We start from the raw sequence: 18,907 nt of genomic DNA, 5'->3' as shown, positions 1-18,907 counted from the left end.
CTGCCGAAGCAAGAGGCTGAGTGCTGAGCTGATGAAGCAGGCCCGTCCTGTCAGCAGGTCCCTTGTGGCCTTTCCAGCCTGGGTGCGCCGTCCGCCACAGGCTGGATGCTCCCGGAAGAGCTCACTTGAGCCATTTTCCATTTAAGAGGCTGTGTTCCCTCCTCTTCCAGTAAATAAACCGTCTCAGGCAATGATAATCCCTTAGGGAAGCTCCGTGACCAGCTCCCGCTGGGCTTTATTTGGTAATGGGCTCCGTAAAACATGGCCAAGCCCATCCGGAGGCCACAGCCACTCCTAGCCCGTGTCCCCCATGGGCTGCTGGCACCCTTAGCGCCGCCGCCGCCACCTGGGGTCTGACGGGCCAGCCTCCCCAGCCTTCCCACGCGCGTCTCATGCCTGTGCACCTAGGGTGGTGTTTTCACAGGTCCGCAGCACAACAACCCCATCAGGGATCGGCGCCTGGTTCACTAACCGTCCTCTCGGACCAGTCGTCTCCTGAAGCACTGGCTCCTGGCCGGAAGCGCCAAGGCAGAGCTGTGAGGCCGTGGTGCTGGCTTCCGTGGACTTGCACTTCCGTGGAAGTGGGCGGGCCACCGCGTCCACAGGCCGGCATGTGTCAGTGACACTCTAGCGCTACCAGGAACGTCAGACCTGCCTTCGGTTCTCGCTGAAGCGGCAGCAAGGGGCCTCTGTTGAATTATAGGACGCGACTGCCCCTGGAGCCCGCGGGGGCGTCCCGTGCACTCTGCTGGGGCCCTACACCAGCCGCCAAGCGGGGCCTCAGCACACACTTGCACACCCACTCCCACACTTACACTCACAGCTGTGTACACATTTCACTCATGCTCGTGCACACATTCAGGTATCCACTTGGTTTCTCATCCTCAGGCTTGCACGCACACACTTGGTCGTGCTTGTACATACGCCCATGTACGTGCTTGCTCTCTTACACTTGTGCTTGCACTCACGGTTGTGCATAAGCCACACATCTCACTCACTGGCACAGTCATGCACGTGTGCACGATACACAACCCTCAAACTGCACAGCCCCGCTGTGGGCGGCTGTGACAGTTAGCAGAACGCCAGGGGGAAGGACAGGCGGGTGCTCTCAGGGTCCTTGTGAATCATTTGAATAAGACTTGTCTTAATGAGCGTCACTGGAAGGTTCCAGAATGGAGAGAGTTTTTTCATTCTTCTCTGAAACTGGGATTTTACTGGTCACCTGTCTGTTTGTAGACCACTCCAGTGAGCACATGGGTAGCTTGGCTCTGCCTGCAAATGTGGAGGAATAAAGCACTTGTGGGGGTGACCGCGCATCTGCTGCCGCATGGCTCGTGGCCACGTGCTGGGACTCCAAAGAACACAGCAGCCATGCTGGGCCTGCTCTATGTAAATGTCCATGATCGCTGCTATTCCGAAGAGCCGGGGTTTGGGGGAGCCCGAGACGAGCCAAGGGCCACGAGGAGACCTTGACGCCCGAGAGAGATGACGGGTTCCACCTCTTTCTTGTGGATAAACAGGCTTTTCCTGACTCAGCATCTACCGGGACCCCCCGCAGGCCAGCACTTGGGGGGCACCCGGGGAAGCACAGAGACGGCCGGGCCGGCCCGCTCCCCCATGGCGGTGTGGAAGCACTCCGACGACCGAGAGAGGCTGGCGAAGGCCGCTGGTAGCACGCACGACCCGGCTCGGTGGCCAGCGGGGTCATGCACCCAGCTCTGGCATGGCCAGACTCGTGGTCACCACCTCCCAGCGCGGCAGGGGGCGCCCCACAGAGGACTTGAGGCCGGCCCCTGGCTGTGGTGTTTGGTGCAGGGTGTCGTGTGTGTGTGAGGACTTTCCCTCCATTTCTCGCGTAGGAAACCTTAAGAGATGCTGTTCATAAATTCGCTCTAGGGACTTGGCAGAGAGAAATAGGATGAAAGTCACCCGTTCATTGGTGGTTTTGTCAGGAAAGAGAGACTGTGCGGCGAATTCCTGTTGCCGTTGAGGTGGCAACATTGAGGAACCATCAGGCCCCTCGAGGGCCCAGCTCCGGCCCTGCGGCTCCCGCCCCCCAGCGGCTCCCGCACTCCCGGGCCCGCTCTCCTCGTGTGCATGTGCGGCCACTGAGCCACTAGCGTTCTAAACCCGAGCGTGACCTTTCTAACCCACAGTGTCCCTGGCGTTCTGCCCGCAGGATTACGTGCTGGCCGTGGACGCGTACCACACCGCTATCCAGCACTGCCCGGAGCAGGAGCCGCAGCTGCTCAGCGGCATCGGACGGATCTTCCTCCAGGTACGACCACACCGGCCGCGAGCTCGGGCGGCCCGTCCCCTCTGGGGCCATCTGGGGCGGCCCGGGACGCATAGGAAACAGCACAGACGCATCCGGGAGGGGGGCTCGGGCGGGTGGGCGTCTGCCTTCGGCTCCAGTCAGGATCCCGGGGTCCTGGGATCGAGCCCACATCAGGCCCCCTGCTCCTCCCTCTGGCCCGTCCAGCGCTCTCTCTCTGAAACAGATACAATTTTAAAGAGAAAAGAAGTAGCTCCATAAATATGTCACCTGTGATGTTAGGGGTTTCGGTCTTCACAGTAGTTCTGGTTGGACTGTGTCAAGTCCCGCGGGCTGTAGCGGCATCAGGAAGCCGAACTGCCTGACGGGCATCTCCCTCGACTGCGATTGGTGAAGCCCGAAACGGGACTCAGAAGTCCCCTGTCGCACCCAGAAGAGTGGTGGTAAAACCACACAGAGCCTTCCCTGAACGCGGCTGGTCCTAGAGTCACTGGCTGCTGTTTGGCTAGAAAGAGCAGAGTCCAGCGTGCAGCAGCCCCAGCAGGGCCGAGGACGAGGCAAGAGCAGCGCCAGCGCCGGGACGCATCTTCCTGACCGTCCGGCGCTGGGGTGATGCGCGCCCCCCCCACGCCCACCGCCCCCCGGCCGCCCGCCCCACCTTTGCAGGCTGAGGCCACACGGCCTCTGCCCGCGGCACCCCCTCCGCCTGTAGGGCTTCCACCATCACGTCCCCGAGCCGGGGCTGCGGGAGGAGTGTGGGCTGGGAACGGTTGTGGGTAGTCGGAGAACGGCCAGGCGTCTCTGGGGCACCGCTCACGGGAGCACACGCTGTGCGGAGCCGCTCCCCCTTGGGCGTTCCGGCCCTTTCACACGGAGGCAGACGGGGCTCCCCGGCGGCGGAGATATGAGTGTGCCAGGAAGGACTCGACCGAGGGCTCTCTCAGCCCCGGGCTCAGGTTCTCCTCACCAAAGGGGTCCACACACCGTCCTCCATACCACACACACACGCACACGCATACATTTGCACACACTCCTCCTACACCCTGTCATACACACACACACACTCCTCCACACTGTGCACACATGCACACGTACATCTGTACACACTCCTCCTACACCCCCAGTCCATGCACACACGCGCGCGCACACACTCGCATCTCCTACTCCTGCCCCACCCCCAGCCCAGACTGTTTGTTCGTGGGAAGCAGATGAGACCCGCACTGGGTCCAAGGACAGCCTGACACGGGAGGCCAGCTGTGACAGTCTTGGAGTCCCTGGGACAATAGATTTCTAGGCACTGATTTTTATATCCTGTGACTTTACGGAATTTGTCAGTTCTAGTAGCTTTTTGGTAGAGTCTTTAGGGTTTTCTATGTGTGGTATCATGTCATCTGCAGATAGTGAAAGTCTGGCTTCCTCCTTACCAATTCGGATGCCTGTTGTTTCTTTTTCTCTCCTGATCGCTGAGGCTGGGGCTTCCAGTACTGTGTTGAATGAAAGTGGTGAGTGGACGTCCCTGTCTTGTTCCGGACCTTAGGGGAAGGGCTCTCGGTCTTTCCCCACTGAGGATGATGTCACCTGTGGTTTGTCCTTCATTACGTTGAGGGATGTTCCCTCGAACCCTACACTGCAAAGGGTTTTTATCATGAATGGATGGTACTTTGTCAGACGCCCTTCCTGCATCTACCGAAATGGTCACATGGCTTTCATCCTTTCTCTTATTGATGTGAGTATCACATTGATTGATTTGCAAAGGGTGAACCACCCTTGCATCCCAGGGATAAATCCCATTTGATTGTGGCAAATGGTTTTTTTTAATGTTCTGTTGGATTGTGTTTGCTAATATCTCATTGAGGAATTTTACATCTTTGTTCATCAGGGATATTGGCCTGCGGTTCTCTTTTTCGGTTGTGTCTTTGTCTGGTTTTGGTGTCCTCGTCACGCTTGCCCCACAGAGTGAGTTCGGGGGTTTCCTTCCTCTTCTGTTCTCTGGGACGGTTTGGGACACACAGGTATTAGCTCTTCTGTGTAGGTTTCCTGGAGTTCCCCGTGAAGCCATCTGGTCCTGGACTTTTGTTTGTTGGGAGATTGTTTATTACTGATTAAATTTCATAGCTGGAAATTGATCTGTTCAGATTTTCTGTGTCTTCCTGCTTCAGTTTGAATGGTTTATGTTTCTAGGAATTTACCCATTTTTTTTTCTCAGTTGTCCGATTTGTTGGCATATAATTTTTTGTGATGTTTTCTTACAACTGTTTGTTTTTCTTTGCTATGGGCCATTTCTCTTCTCTGACTTGTGATTTTGTTTATTTGGGCCTTTTTTTTATGAGTCTGGCTAGAGGTTCATCAATTTTGTTGATCTTGTCAAAGAACCAGCTCCTGGGTTCATTGATCTGTTTTACTGGGGGGGGAAGGGTTTATTTTAACTTTATTTCTTTACTTACTTGAGAGACAGCGTGAGCAGGAGGGAGCAGCTGTGGGAGAGGGAGAAGCAGATGCCCACTGAGCGGGGAGCTTGATCTGGGGCTCAACTCCAGGACTCTAAGATCATGACCTGAGCCGAAGGCAGATGCTCAACTGAGCCACCCAGGCACCCCTGGGGTTTTTGTTTCGTTTTGTTGTTGTTGTTGTTGTTTTAGTTTCTACATCATTGATCTCTGCCCTAATCTTTATAATTTCCTTCTTTCTGCTCATTTTAGGTTTTGTTTACTCTTCTTCTCCCTCTTTTACGTGTAAGGTTAGGTTGTTTGAGACTTTTCCTGCTACTCGAGGTAGGCTTGTGGAGCTACAGACTTTCCTCCTAGAACCGCTTTTGTTGTGTCTCGGACGTTTTGGACCCTTGTACCCTCATTGTCACTTGTTTCCATGCAATCTCCGGTTCATTTGATTTCTTGGTTGACTCGTTTATCAGTTAGCAGCTTCTTAGCCTGCCTCTGTGTGTTCGCGGTCCGTACAGGTTGTCCTCCTGTTCTGTGTCCTCTCTGATACATTGTGATCAGAAAAGGTACATGGAGTGGCTTCAGTCCTCTTGAATTTGTTGAGACTTGTTTTGTGGCCAGGTATGTGATCTGGTCTGGAGAATGTTTTGTGCGCACTTGAAAAGAAAGCATTCTGCTGCTTTAGGATGCGGTGTCCTGACTATATCTGTTCGAGTCCTCTGGTGCCGTGTGTCATCCGAAGCCGTCGTCTGCTTGTTAACGGTCCACTCAGATGCTGCGTCCGCTGACGCGAGCGGGTGCTGGAGTCTCCGCTGTTGTGACTGTCAGCGAGCCTCCTCACGTTTGTCGTGAACTTGCGTGTATTTGGTTGCTCCCATGCTGGATGCGTGAATATTTACCACTGTTACACCTTCTTGGATGGTTCCCTTTATTAGTATACAGTGTCCTTTCTCTGTCTCTCTCTTAAAGTCTATTTTGTCTTACGGAAGCATTGCTAGCCTGCTTCTTTCCACGTCTGCTTGCGGGATAAATGTATGTCCTTCCTTTCACTTTCACTCATCAGGCATCTTTATGTCCAAAATGAATCTCTTGGCAGCATACGGAGGGTATTTTGTTGTAATGCACTCTGTCACCCATTGTTTTTTGTCTAGAGCATTAAGTCCATTTGCATTCAGAGTAATTATTGATAGATTTGTACTTAGTGCCATTTTCATTACTGCTTTTTGCCATTTTCGTTACTCCGTGTCTAGCATGGACCAGCGTGGGTAGATTTTGATGGGAATTCTCCCAGAGAAGTCAAGGGACGCGTAGGTTTGTGCCGGTCCTCTGGGCGAGGGGACGCGTGGCGGGCCCAGCTGGAGGGACTGCACACAGTGCAGGCAGGTTAGGAATGAATCTGGATGGCCGTGTGGCTGTGCTGGGGGCAGGGGAGGGCACGCTGCCTGCCAGCAAATCCCTCAGGAACTCCCCCTCCTCAGACCCAGGGCAGTTTTCAAACTGCTGCTTCTGATCTAGATCTCATGGGCTGTAGGCTCTGCTGTCCCTGTGAGGGCAGGGCCCCAGCTTCCCAGTACCTCCGGGCTCTCCCAGAGCCAAGCCTGCTGGTGTTTGAAGTTCCAGCTGCCCAAGGTTTGACTCCCAACCGCATCCCCGTCCTTCCTACTCTCTGGGATGTGCCGGCTTCTCGGCCTTCCGTTGTGGGGTTTGTGCCGCCCTGAGCTCATCTTCAGGGTTGTTTGCGTTGACGTTCTCTGGCGGTAAGTAAGGCCATAATTCACCGCGTTCCGAGCTGTGGCGCCGGCCTTGCCCCGTGGCCCGACCGGCGCGGTAACGGGTAATGACCAGCGAAATTACCGACCGGCGCTCTAACGTGTAATGACCGGCGACATTACCGACCGGCGCGGTAACGGGTAATGACCTGAGACATTACCGACCAGCGCGGTAACGGGTAATGACCAGCGACATTACCGACCGGCGCGGTAACGGGTAATGACCAGAGACATTACCGTTCCCCCACCCGCTGCAAGCGCACGTTCTGAGGTTAACGTGTCGGGCGGCTTGCGCGTGGATGTGCACCTCCTGATCCTGTCTCCTGAACTGACTTTGTCAGAGCAGATTGGAGACATAAAAACAGCCGAGAAGTATTTTCAAGACGTGGAGAAAGTCACCCACAAACTGGATGGACTGCAAGGCAAGACAATGGTCTTAATGAACAGGTAAACCTCTGAAGACTATTTTCTCAAATTTCCCAAGAGCTCAGACGCTGAGTAACGCCCCTTGGGGAAGGCGTGCCACCCGGTGCCCTAGACCTGATCCCCAAGCCCCTCACCACCCAACACGCCCACTGATGTCTCCTTGAACTTAGGTACCTTTCAGTCTCAGCAGATTTTAAAATGTTTATATTGTCCCTGTTTTCAACATAAATTTGCATAAATGTTTATCCTCTCTAGCCTCCCCCAGCTGCTTCGATGCCTCATTTACATGTCCACAGGGTTCGCACACACAGTGTCGGGGTGGGGGTGGGGTGTCCTTAAGATGGAGCCTGTGCCCAGTGCAGAGCTCACGCCACCGCAGAAAGTGTCCGTTTATTCAGCAGGAAGGTACTGAAGTCCTAGGTCACCTAGCAAGAGTGCGATCTGCCCGCCAGGGCGCGATGTGCTTCATCCAACCGCGGTGTCCCCCCAGCCCCCGGCTGCTCAGAGTTACGCCGAGGAGATGGGGCACGCTCCTGCCCGTGCCCTCCACCCCTCTGCCTGCCTGCTCCCCTGTCCTTTGTGTTCCAGAGCATTCCTGCACCTTGGCCAGAATAATTTTGCCGAAGCCCACAGATTCTTCACAGAAATCCTCAGGATCGACCCAACAAATGCCGTGGTAAGGTCCCACGAGAGCCGGGGACTCACATCCGGAGCCCGTGCGGCGTCCACGGGCGCCTGTCCCAGCGGGGTTGGGAGGTTCCCGGCAGGGCCAGCCTCGGCGGCTCCCCCCGCCACTCGCCCAGGATGGGGCCCCCGTGCAGACCGCCAGTGGCCGGGTCCGACCCTGTGCGCGCCTCCCCCCCTCCAGGCCAACAACAATGCCGCCGTGTGCCTGCTCTACCGGGGCAAACTCAAGGAGTCCCTCCGGCAGCTGGAGGCCATGGTCCGGCGGGACCCCAAGCACTACCTGCACGAGAGCGTGCTCTTCAACCTGACCACCATGTACGAGCTGGAGTCCTCCCGCAGCATGCAGAAGAAGCAGGCGCTGCTCGAGGCGGTCGCCGGCAAGGAGGGCGACAGCTTCAACACGCAGTGCCTCAAGCTGGCCTAGGGCCCTCGCCCTCCGGAGCCCCAGGGCCTCCGCGAGCGGCATGCGTGGGAGCTCCTACAGGAAACCACCGGCGGACTCAGTAAAACCTTTCGTGGGTGCGGGGAGCCGTCTTCGTGCGGAGCCGCGCGGAGGCCGGACTGCGGGACTGCCGGACAGCTCGTCCGACTGCAGCGAGCTCCGTGCCTGCGGCTCTGCCGGCGGATAGGAGTCCGGGGGTGACAGGCTCTGGGGATGGCGGACAGGCGCCGCGGTGGCTCCGAGGAGGCACTGGGTCCCTTTTTTTTATTCTCGGAAGCTGAGCTGCTTCATCTCATAATTCTGAATATGCTCGGAGAAAAGCTGAAAACTATCATAAACCGTCCTCCGTCTGTAAATCCCGTACGTCTGGGCATAAAGGCAGAGAAGCACCAAGCCGACCGCCCTGCCCCTGCTCTCCGTCCCCGTCACACCCCAGAACTACGCGCGTCACTTTGATTCACCCGGTTCCTTTCCAGCTGACGCCACACTCCGTGGCCAGGCCCGGCGACAGGGCAAGATTCCACCGTATTTCTTCTGTGGTTCGTCCGTCACAGGGAGGAGAGAGGGGCCCGAGCGCAGCACGCCCCGAGGGAGAACACGGAGAGTGCACAAGCGGCTGCGCTCGGGGGTCTCTGAACCAAGCACGCCTCGATTTCGCTGTTTCTTCATCGTGCGTGTCGGGGCAGTCGCTTCAGTATTTAGAGTAGCGGGAGGCGTTTTCCGCTCTACCCGCGAGGTCCTCTGGTTGGTCTGATGAGCCAGGTGACAGATAAATGGGAGAAAGGTCTCATTACGTACAAGGGACCCATAAGGACAGGAGCCCCAAGGACTAGCCAGGCGACTGAGGCTTCTGTGCCATCCTGAGCTAAGGCAGGGCCTGGGGAGAGCGGGGGATTCACAGAACTTTGCCCCCCTGGACAGGTCAGAGTTTACAGCCGGGAACAGCTCCCCCTCTGAGCGAGACCCCCACCCCAACCCTTCTATGTCGTTCGGGGAGAGGTCAGTGTTTTCCGTGCCCTGCTGCATCCTGACGGTCTTCAGCTCGAAATAATCCATTTGCCGAAGTAGCCTACGGTGGGGGACACATCCTCCGCTGCCAGAGCCCTCCCTTCGCCGTCTCCAGGACTGTCTGCCGCCGGGGCCGGAGCCGTTCACTGACCCCGTCGCCCAGTCCTCACAGGAGCTTCGTTCCACGAAGCAGTTGGGCCTCATTTCGGGAGGCAGCTGTGCAAGAGGCTGCCGAGTCGGGCGGGGGGCGAGTAACCCGGTGTTTGCTAAGAGACCCTTCTGTGGGGACAGCAGGAAACCAGCCGAGTCAGTGGCACAGGCCGCCGCCCACTTTCCAAGCCCTGGCGCTCGGAGCAGCTTCAGATGTGTGGAAGCCATCGGACGGTTGGCCCTGGCCTGCAGTGTGACCGTCACTGGTGAGCTTTCCGCGTGGCCCACACAGCAGTGGGCACAGAGACTGTCCACACGGGAGCCGGGGTGGTTTCCCCGAGTTGGGGGGGGCAGCTCGGCCGCAGCTGCCATGGCTGCAGGAAATGGCCAGTTCTGGTTCCCGACAGCCCCAAGTGAGCAGGGCAGGGGGAAGTGGAAACTTCAGTTTGGAGAGTTGCAGCCAAATGCAAGAGGAAAGTAGAAGTTGGGACCTGGCCCATTTCACAGGTAGAAGACAGAACCTCAGAGCCAGGAGCAGCATAGACTCTGCGATCCGCGGAGGCATGTTAGGGAAGCACAGAGTCCGCGTAGACTCTGCGATCTGCGGAGGCGTCTTAGGGAAGCACAGAGTCCGCATAGCCCCCCGACTTCCATCAGAGCACCCAGAGCAAGACTAAATCTGGTTCCCAGTGAAGTCATTTCAGTGACCCAGCCTGGTTATTTACAGAAGTGCAGAAAACAGGGCTTACTGTATAGGCTCTATTAAATCTGCTTTGCTGGAACTTTCCATAAAAGGTCCTAGATGAATCTCAGAAGCCTCTCCAGGCTAAGAACCCACACCAAGGACCTGCCGTCAGACTTTGCCTGCAGTACATACAGATTTAGGTGAATTCCTCTCTTCTCAAGGTCCCCAAAATATCCTGAGGTTTCTGGGCCTGCCAAGATGTGCCCTTCCATGCAGACAGGCCGGGCCACCAGGCATCCCGTAAGCGAGAGGCCAGGATGATGTGCCCCCAGGGTCTCACTGGCTCCATAAAGTCAGCCTCAGTTCCCAAAAGCTGATCATCTCCGAGTCGTGACGTCGCTTTCAGATAGAATGTTCTAGTCAGGCCTAGTAATGTAACGAGCCTTCTCAATCATGTCCTGTCACCGGAGTGGAATCTGAGCACAGTCATCACAGATAAGGCCACTAAGATGAGAATCCTAAGTTGGCAGATCCTGGAGGGATCGGGTAGCAAGAGACACTGTTTCCTCTTTGTTCACAAAGGTGTATCTTAAATCGTTGAAACCTTACGAGAAGGTGGTTTCCTTAAATCTGGAAAAACAAAAGAACGGGCAGTGTTTCAAAGCAGAAGTCCCGGAATGATTGTTCTCCTGAATTCATGCAGCCCCGTGTGGTACTTGTCCCGCTTGAATCCGTGATCCGTTAGTTCCAGAAAGCCTTACCCAGCTCACTTTTTGGTTGGGAGATTCTCAGAAGCCCATCCTTGTCGAGTCCATTCCTTGACTCTCCCTGAAGGTGAGGTGCCATTGCGGGAATGCTGTGGCCCCAGCATCACAGCGAAGCAGCGGGTCTGTAACCAGACAGGACCTTCACTGCCCGCTGTTCACGACCCCAGGCGAGTTCGTTATAATGGAATTGACCGAGCAAGGTGCTTATTTCCGTACATTTTAAGACAACTGGAATTCCAACCAACAGTCTCCAGGACATACTAGGTTTCTAGGATTTTCATGTAATTCATAGGACATACTCATACTCCCCCTTACGGCACAACCTAAGAAAGTTCATCATCATGTATGTGACGTGCTTTCCATAGAATTCCACACCAGATAAGCTTCCTTAACCCAACGTCATTCTTAGTAGAAGTGGGAACAAATCTTGTGAGATGGTCCAGGGACCCTCTGGAAATTCTCAAAACGTAGTTCAGAGTCAATGAAGGCCTTGTTTAGAATTCGATTCTGGGAATTTTGTCCAGAATATCAGCACGTTTGGACACTTGACTGAAGAGGGTCACAGACCATCGTCGAAAAGAGTACTTGATTAGGTCGTTTTCTTCAGAGTGCCAGAAACTGAAGACCTGGTGCACAATCTTGGCTCCTTGGCACATTATTTAAAAGGTAAAGAAACTTTCACAGTCTGTTAACAGCAAAACTGAAGTCCAAGAAAATTTCATTTTAAGAGTAAAAACCAATTTTGTTCCACTTGCTCTGATATTAAAACTAAATTTTAACCTTAGCCAGCTTGACTACACATTGAAATTTCTCTTCAAAGATGTCCTTTTCTGGGGACTCAGTCCGTTAAGCATCGGACTCAAGTCATGATCCAGGGTCCTGGGATGGAGCCACCTCAGGGGCTCCCTGCTCAGCGGGGAGCCTGCTTCTCCCCCCGCCTCTGGCCCTCCCCCTGCTTGCGCGTGCATGTGCTGACAAAGAAAACCTTTTTTTTTTTTTAAAGATTCTTTTTCCACAAACCTGCAGCTTTCTTCAGCCTCACCAAAAGCGTATCTGTTCCTCAACTCCTTTTACCAAAATCACACTTTCCTTGCGTACAGGAATGTTTTCCTTATTATTTCTAGTAGCTTCGATCACATTAGAATTTTTGAAGCCTGAGAATGCCAACAGCAGTTGTGAACTCTCACATTAGTATTCTCTAGATTGTAAAGCGTATACCAATTTGCCTGTTTCTAGAGACCTAGGCTTCCTGTTGGTACAGTTTGGTTCCGTGTGGCACAAAAATGTGTCTGCTGATAGACACAGATATCCTTAGGTTCCTCTCTAACGGGAGCCAACGAGGCAGACCCGTCCCTCTTCCCCTCTGTTGAGAAACCGCTCCCTCAAGTCTGCATTTCCAAGCACTGCTCTGAGTCCTGGGGAAGCCACGGGTAGCAAGTCTACACCGCAAAGGCACGGAGAGGCTCGAGTCTCTGGCTGGACGTCAGGGGCTTAAGCACCTGCTCCCACACCGTGGCCGCCCGCTGCCGAAGGTTCCCTTCCCTGTTCTGAGGAGCACAACGGTGCTGTCCCAGAGTCGTCCTCTTCACCGGATCCGCGGCCACCGCGGACACAGGAGCAGGGGCGGTTTCGGGGCTGGTCAAGACGGACGGGACAGGAGCTGCTTCTGGGGCCGCACTCGTGGCGTGGAAGAGCTCTGCAGGACCTTGTTACCGGATCCAGAGAGCGGGAGCAGCCCCCGTGTCAACGGGCGGGCCCTGCTCCCCCCGCCCCAAGCTCAGGGACCTCAGGCTGCCGCTTTCCCTCCGGGGACAGTTTTATTCTAGCTTGGGAGAAAGGCCTACAATGAATTAAGTTAAAAAACTGATCCTGTCAGACTCCGGACATCAGCTGTGATCACAGGTCGGGCCACACCCGGGGTCCCCCTCGTCTTCGTTATCACTGATCTCGGGAGGTCGTCCACACGAGGCCTCCGTCTCTAGGACGTTCTCTGTGGCCTTGGACCTGGGAAGGGCATCCCCGCAGCCTCTGGGGTCGGGCGGCGCGGCCAGAGGGGAGCAGCCGGGCTCCGCCGGCCCGTCTGGCGCCTCGGGGACCGCTTGTAAAAAGCTGCTGAGAAATTACAGCTACAGCCGTTCTTTCAACGATGATTCTGGAATTTTTAAGTCTTGTGGAGGTTTCTGCATCTAATTAAAGCAGGCGTCGCGTTCTGTCTGATTTGGAGACCCTTGATGTTCACCGTGCTGCTTCGTGCTCGTGGCTCTCCCGACGGCCTCTCACCTTCGTCCCCGCGGCCGGCGTGCCCCGAGCGCTGGCCGCGGGGTGCGGGGACCCTGGCTGCACGGGGCGCCGGCACACGCGTCTGCCTCCCACGTGGCCGCAGACGGGGTGCACCCACACGTGGGTCGGGCCGGATCTTGGAGCCGCCGACCTGACCAAGCCCAGTTCTTAGGACACGGAACAAGCTTAGAGTCTGCCATTCCCGCAGCTTCCCGTAGCTTCCGGGCTCCCATTCTAGAACAGATGTTAAGCCGCGGTGCTGGGACGCGGGGTTTGTAATTCTTTGGATTTTAGGAGGGAGTTTGTACTGGACGTCCACTTTAGTTCTGCCGGGACTCCTTCGCTGGGTTAAGGGGGTCCCTGGCCGGGCCGCTACGCTCCGTTTCCACCCGGTCCTTCCCGCAGACACCAGTGAGGCCGCGGTCTGTGCCGGGCGCCCCCTAAAGCCGTTTTCCTGCGAAGAGCCAGTTCAGAGGCTCCGGCGGTGGAGGCTGCCGTCACGGGAGGGCAGAGGCTGCCGTCAGAGGTAGAAAGGTTTACGGGGTGAGGAGCGCAGACCGCGCCCGCAGAATGAGGAAGGGGCAGCCGTCTCGGCCCCGGGAGCTCACGCTCGGAGTCAGCCGCCAAGCCGAGACCTGCTGGGCGCGAGCGGGCAGACCGGGCTAACCCGCACGTCCGGCTTCCCGAGAGAATCGAGGTGCCTCCGGTGACCCGCTGATCTCGGACCCCGGGCAGGCGCTCCCGGAACGGGGCCGTCCCAGCACCCGCGAGACGACACTGGGACCGAGGACGACAGCCCTTGACAAATCGGGAGCTCGTGCGGCGGACAGAGCCGCGGTGGCTTCGGGCCAGGTCCCGTCAGGTCAGCCGCGGGAGTGCCCCACCCGGCGCACCGCCCAGGGCGAACGTGCTGGCACGCCTCAAGGCCGGGCCGTGGGGCCGAGCCGCCCGCAGGCGAAAGTGCATGAGACAAACACAGGGTTAACCGCCGCAGCCGAGCTTGGGCCTCTCGGAGCCAGACTGACGCCTTAGAGGAACGTGCCCCTGGGCGGGGGGCTGTGGTAGTTCGGGGCGCACCTCGCTGTGTGGAAATGCCCTTCAGGTTGGTGCGTGACCCCCTGCTGATCGAACCGTCGCGTGACCGGCTCACGCCCACGTGGGGTCCCCAAGCTCGGCGGCGAGCACTCCGCAGCCCTTGAATGCGTCTCCCGTGCCTGCTTCCGAGCTGCGGCCTCTAGAAGTCCCTGGGCAAGGTGTCTGCCTCCCGGGCCCACCATGCCCAGCGGCGCGGGTCCAGCCGCCGGTCTGCAGGGCGGGCTCCCCGGGCCGGGGCCTGTGTTCTGCCCCATGGCAGCTGCGCTGTGGGACAGAAGACACAGAACCCGACCAGCTCCGAGAGTAAAAGACCAATAGAAACCAGGCGTGCTTGTGACAACCGTCCGCCAGCTGTCACAGCCGAGGAGCGAGTGCTGCTCTCGGAGCATACCAAGGGCCAGACGGTCTGTTCTCCCTTCCCCGAGAACCACAGGCGGAGACCGCGGCTCCGGCCCATACAAGCCCTCGCCTTCTGCGGGCCGCGCTGGTCGGAGGCCCCGGAGCTCGGGCAGCAGCCGCGGCGGGAGGCGGGTCCGGCCGGTACAGACACTGCTGGCTGCGCCGGCTGCAGGGGACAAGACGTTTCTGCTGCGCCCGCCGGGTTCCTCAGCACAATGATCTCACTGACGCATAAGGGAGGTGAACGGCAGAGTTTGATTGTGTAGGGACGGGGACCCGTAAGAACATGAGCCCCAAGAACAACCAGACGGTTGGGGCTTGTGCCATCCTGCGCTACGGAAGGGGACGAGAGCATTCGTGGGTCGCACGGGAAAGCTCATGGCCGGTGCCCAGTCTCTGCGCAAGACCCTGTCCAGACTCTCCGAGGGAGTTGAGAGGGAACAGTTTCTCTTGCTTCTGCTGGGTCTTGATTGTCTTCAGCTCTGACACTCTGCACTTGCAAGTGGCATTTGGGTCCCATGTCCTGCTCCTCAGCCATGATTTCCTGCTTTTAAAGAAAATCTAGAGTACCTGAGAATTCCCTCACCAGGGAACTGCTGGCAGGAGTCCTTTAAAGATAGCTCTTGGGGCGCCTGGGGGGCTCGGTCGTTAAGCTTCTGCCTTCAGCTCAGATCATGATCCTGGGGTCCTGGGATCGAGCCCTGCATCGGGCTCCGTGCTCGGCGGGAAGCCTGCTTCTCTCTCTCCCCCTGCTTGTGTTCCTCTCTCAGGGTGTCTCTGTCAAATAAATAAAATCTAAAAAAAAAAAAAAAGGAAGTAGCTCTTGGGGCACCTGCATGTCTCAGTCCACAGAGCATGTGATTCAGTGTCCAGGTCAGGAGTTCGAGCGCCAGGTTGAGCACAGAGATTACTTAACAATCTAGCTCTTCTAACACATTTTAAAATACCCATTTTTAAGACTGTGATATAGGGGCCTCTGGGTGGCTCAACCGGCTAAGCCTCTGCCTTCAGCTCAGGTCAAGATCCCGGGTCCTGGGATCGAGCCCGCATGGGGCTGCCCGCTCAGCGGGGCCTGCTCGTCCCTCTGCCTGTCCCCTCCCTCCCACTTGCGCGCTCTGTCCAATAAAATCTTAAAAAAAAAAAAAAAGACTGATACAAACATTTATTGCATAAAGCAAAACTGTGTTTCTATCCATTTTTGTAATAAAAACAAATATAGTACTTACCTGGCAAACCGCCTCATCACAGCTCTTCAAATACAGATTATACGTTAAGAGAAAGAGCCAAAAAGACTGAGATATTGAGGTTTTCAAAGCTTTCTCTCTGAGAAGAAAAATAAAACCTGGTGACGTCACTGGAACCCTTTCAGCTTGAGGGTTTTCCTCCAAATCCGGCAGCTCTGGGGAGGTGCGCGGGCCCGTCCCTCCAGCCTGCGCCAACAGCACGAGGGGTCCCGTGGGGCCTGTCTGTGGACCGCGAGCTCGCCAGCCCCAGGTCACTTGTGCGTGGGGCAGCGGGCACGGCACAGACTCCTGCAGGACGGACCCACGGTTCCCCGGCAAACTGGTATCTGTGCCCCGGATTCACCCCTTTCCCCAACCTCGTTTGCGTGACCAGCACTGCCAGGCAGGAGGGCGCCAGGGCGGCTTGGGAGCTGCACTTGACCCCGCGGGCTGGGGCCCGGGCCTCTGCAGGGCACCCAAGTGGCCACCTCGCCCCTTCAAGGCGGGAGAGGGAGCCGCTGGCCGCCCGGGAGAGCCCGTGCGATCCATCCAGTTCACACACTTTTCCTTTGTGTTAAGATTTAAGTAAACCCATCCCTAGACCGTATCCCACAGCCAAGCAGAGTGACCCACTAACCCTGAGTGCGCCCTGCTCTGCTGGACCCTGGAGGTGACATAGACCCGGACCAATGCCCACCGCACTCCACCAAGGCTACTCCGTCAGGCACAGTGGAGACAGCCCCGTTGTCCTGGCAGCCGGCTGCCCTGCGGCCCACGTGTGCAAGCGTCCAGCGGGGCGGCAGAGGGGGCTGGGGGTGCTCCGCGCCCAGCGGCATTGGTGGGGGATGGAGGGTAGGGAGAGTAGGGGGTCGGCGCCCCGCGGCACGTGGGGGGTGGCGCCGGCCGGTCCCCAGGAGAGGAGGGGGCTGCACACAGCTCCACACCACCAGCACCGGGTCCCCCGCCTTTCCTCCTCCCAGGGTTCCAGGCCCCAGCAGCAGAGGCTGGCCCGCCGCCCCGGGATCTAGGGAAGGCTCCTGCCGAGCACCGCTCCCTCTCCCTTTCCAGGGTGGCTCACGCGGCCTCCACCGGCCCCAGGCCACAGGGTTGCTGTCCTGTTCGCAGGCCCGACAGGACCAGACCACGTGCCAGCGCATCCCAGCCGCAGAGCACGGCCCCGCGCGCTTGGAAAACACTGAGCCGGGGAGGGAGGCCGGAGCAGAAGCGGCTCAAGGTGGCTGCGCTGGACTCCAGGGCGGTGGGGGCTTCCGGCAGCCCCGAGCCTCTGGCCCCGGCCTGCACTCCCCCAGGGGCCGGCTCGGCTGCGGCTCTTCCTCCAGAGCCTCGGGCGTCTGCAGCTCCGGCCAGACCCGGCTCCACAGCGGGCTCCGCTCTCCCCGCACCGGCTCGGCCTCGCGGTCATCGCGGGGCCGGTGCGAGGCTCCTGTCGCCCGCTGGGCCTGAAGCGAAACCACGCTCGAGGGAATTCCAGGGACAGGGACAGCTGAGCGGCCATCGCTCCCGGGACGCGCCGCAGCGGCAGAGCTGTTTGCACGGACTCGAGCTTTCTGACCAACGAGCGCAATCCCGGACGGAAAATCTGCACCTGCCCCTCGGGGCCGGCGGGCTTCGTCCTCCTCCTCCTCGGCTGTTAAGGGAAAAGCAACCGGACCCTGGTTTCCTGTGACCCTGGCGTCTGAGCGACTCCGGCGTGTCCTGTGTGCTGCACACGAGGACTCTTCCAGTGGGAAGGTCACCGGGGTCACGACGGTCAGCAACACTGCTCCGTTCCCAATCACGAGCATGAGTCGTTTCTCCAGCAGCCAGCTGGGGGCGCTCTTGTTCAGGGAGGAATGTGGAGGCCTGGTGGGCAGCCTGGAGGCGGAGGCGGAGGCAGAGGCTGGTGTTCTCACCTACAGAAAGAGCTTAAATTCCAGATTCCCAAAGGGAAGCTTTTCAGCTTTTTTTTTCTTCTTAAAGATTTTATTCATTTGACAGAGACAGCGAGAGAGGGAACACAAGCAGGGGGAGTGGGAGAGGGAGAAGCAGGCTTCCCGCCGAGCAGGGAGCCCGATGTGGGGCTCGATCCCAGGACCCCGGGATCCAGACCCAAACTGAAGGCAGACACTTAACAACAGGGCCACCTGGGTGCCCCGGTTTTTCAGCTTCTAGCACCCATGTGCGGTGGGCTGCGCATACACCCCCCCAAACTCATGGTGAAGGTTAGACCCCGGGGTTGGCGTGAGGAGGCAGGGCCGCTGGGGGTGACGGGTTAGGAGAGGCCGTGAGGGCAGGGCCTGCGCTGGGATTCCCATCTGAGAAGGGCTGTTCCAGAGCCACCGCCCCCTCTGCCACGTGAGGACGAGCAGGCAGTCCCCTGCGAGACCCGTCACCCAGCGCCCAGACCTGCAGGAAACTGAGGGGGCGGGCAAGCCCCAGCGCGGCGTTTTGCCCGGGCGGCTCGCTGCCTGCCGCCGAGGCTTGCGGGCAGGTCGGGGCCACTCCTGAGGGGCACAGAACGCAGAGGGTACTGGGGGCCGTGGGTTCTGCTCCAGAGCTGCGGCCTCCAAAGTCCGTGTGTGATCCTTTTTTTTTTCTTTTTAAGATTTTATTGTCAGAGAGCGAAAGAGAGCACAAGCCCGGGAGCAGCAGGCAGAATCAGGGGAGAAGCAGGCTCCCCGCAGATCAGGGAACCCGAAGTGGGGCTCGATCCCAGGACCCTGGATCATGACCTGAGCCGGTGGCAGACGCCGGTGACAGAGCCCCCCCCCAGCCCGCATGTAATCCTGATGTGGCTCTTTCTGGAAATTTTAGGACCGCCGTGGGGCTACAGGCTCAGCAGGCACAGGGCCCAGTGGCCAGGGCAACACTCTGCCGATGGGTCTCTTATCTCCCTAGACGAACCCAAAGCCATTGTGCCGACTGCGTGAGATGTTTTAAAACCCAGGCTGACCCGCTCCTCTGGCAAAGCAGGAAATGCTGGGTGGTTTCTTTTCCCAGGCGTGGAGTGCAGGACGTCCGTGCCCGTGTCAATCCAGAACTTATGCTGTGGCTGCACACGCCACGCTGGTCCGACTTCACACGCACAGGATCTGTGGGACGCGGAGGGCACTGTCTGGGCTGTTGGCCCGGGCACCCCCCGCCCCATGTAGCCCCTCGCAGCACGACTGCTCGGTGGGCCCATCCTCACCCCGGGTGCCACCCCAGCTGCGGCCGCCCAGGACCGTCGCAGGGAAGCGCCGGGACCAGAGCTGGGCAGGAAG

General features: G+C 58.0%; 1 protein-coding gene across 8 annotated transcripts in view; it reads left to right on the top strand.

Moving 5' to 3' along the window:
- The window catches only part of TRAPPC12 (trafficking protein particle complex subunit 12), a 72,165-nt gene extending 59,301 nt beyond the window's left edge, over positions 1–12,864 (top strand). For 3 of the 8 annotated variants that reach the window (XM_004745732.3, XM_004745731.3, XM_004745730.3), the window contains exons 9-12: positions 2,180–2,278; positions 6,829–6,929; positions 7,497–7,584; positions 7,777–12,864. In XM_004745732.3, the coding sequence (XP_004745789.3) occupies positions 2,180–2,278; positions 6,829–6,929; positions 7,497–7,584; positions 7,777–8,019 (531 nt within the window). In that variant the 3' untranslated portion in view covers positions 8,020–12,864. Of the gene's footprint in view, positions 1–2,179; positions 2,279–6,828; positions 7,165–7,496; positions 7,585–7,776 lie in introns of those variants that run through there. The other 5 variants (XM_045084926.1, XM_045084925.1, XR_006608087.1 and 2 more) reach the window with 4 other exon arrangements.
- The last annotated feature ends 6,043 nt before the right edge of the window (positions 12,865–18,907 follow it).

This window comes from Mustela putorius, unplaced genomic scaffold, assembly GCF_011764305.1.
Source record: "Mustela putorius furo isolate JIRA1106 unplaced genomic scaffold, ASM1176430v1.1 tig00000813_pilon_pilon_pilon, whole genome shotgun sequence".
Lineage (NCBI taxonomy): Eukaryota > Metazoa > Chordata > Mammalia > Carnivora > Mustelidae > Mustela > Mustela putorius.
The sequence above is the reverse complement of the archived record's forward strand: the minus strand, read 5'-3'. Positions and strand labels throughout refer to the sequence as shown.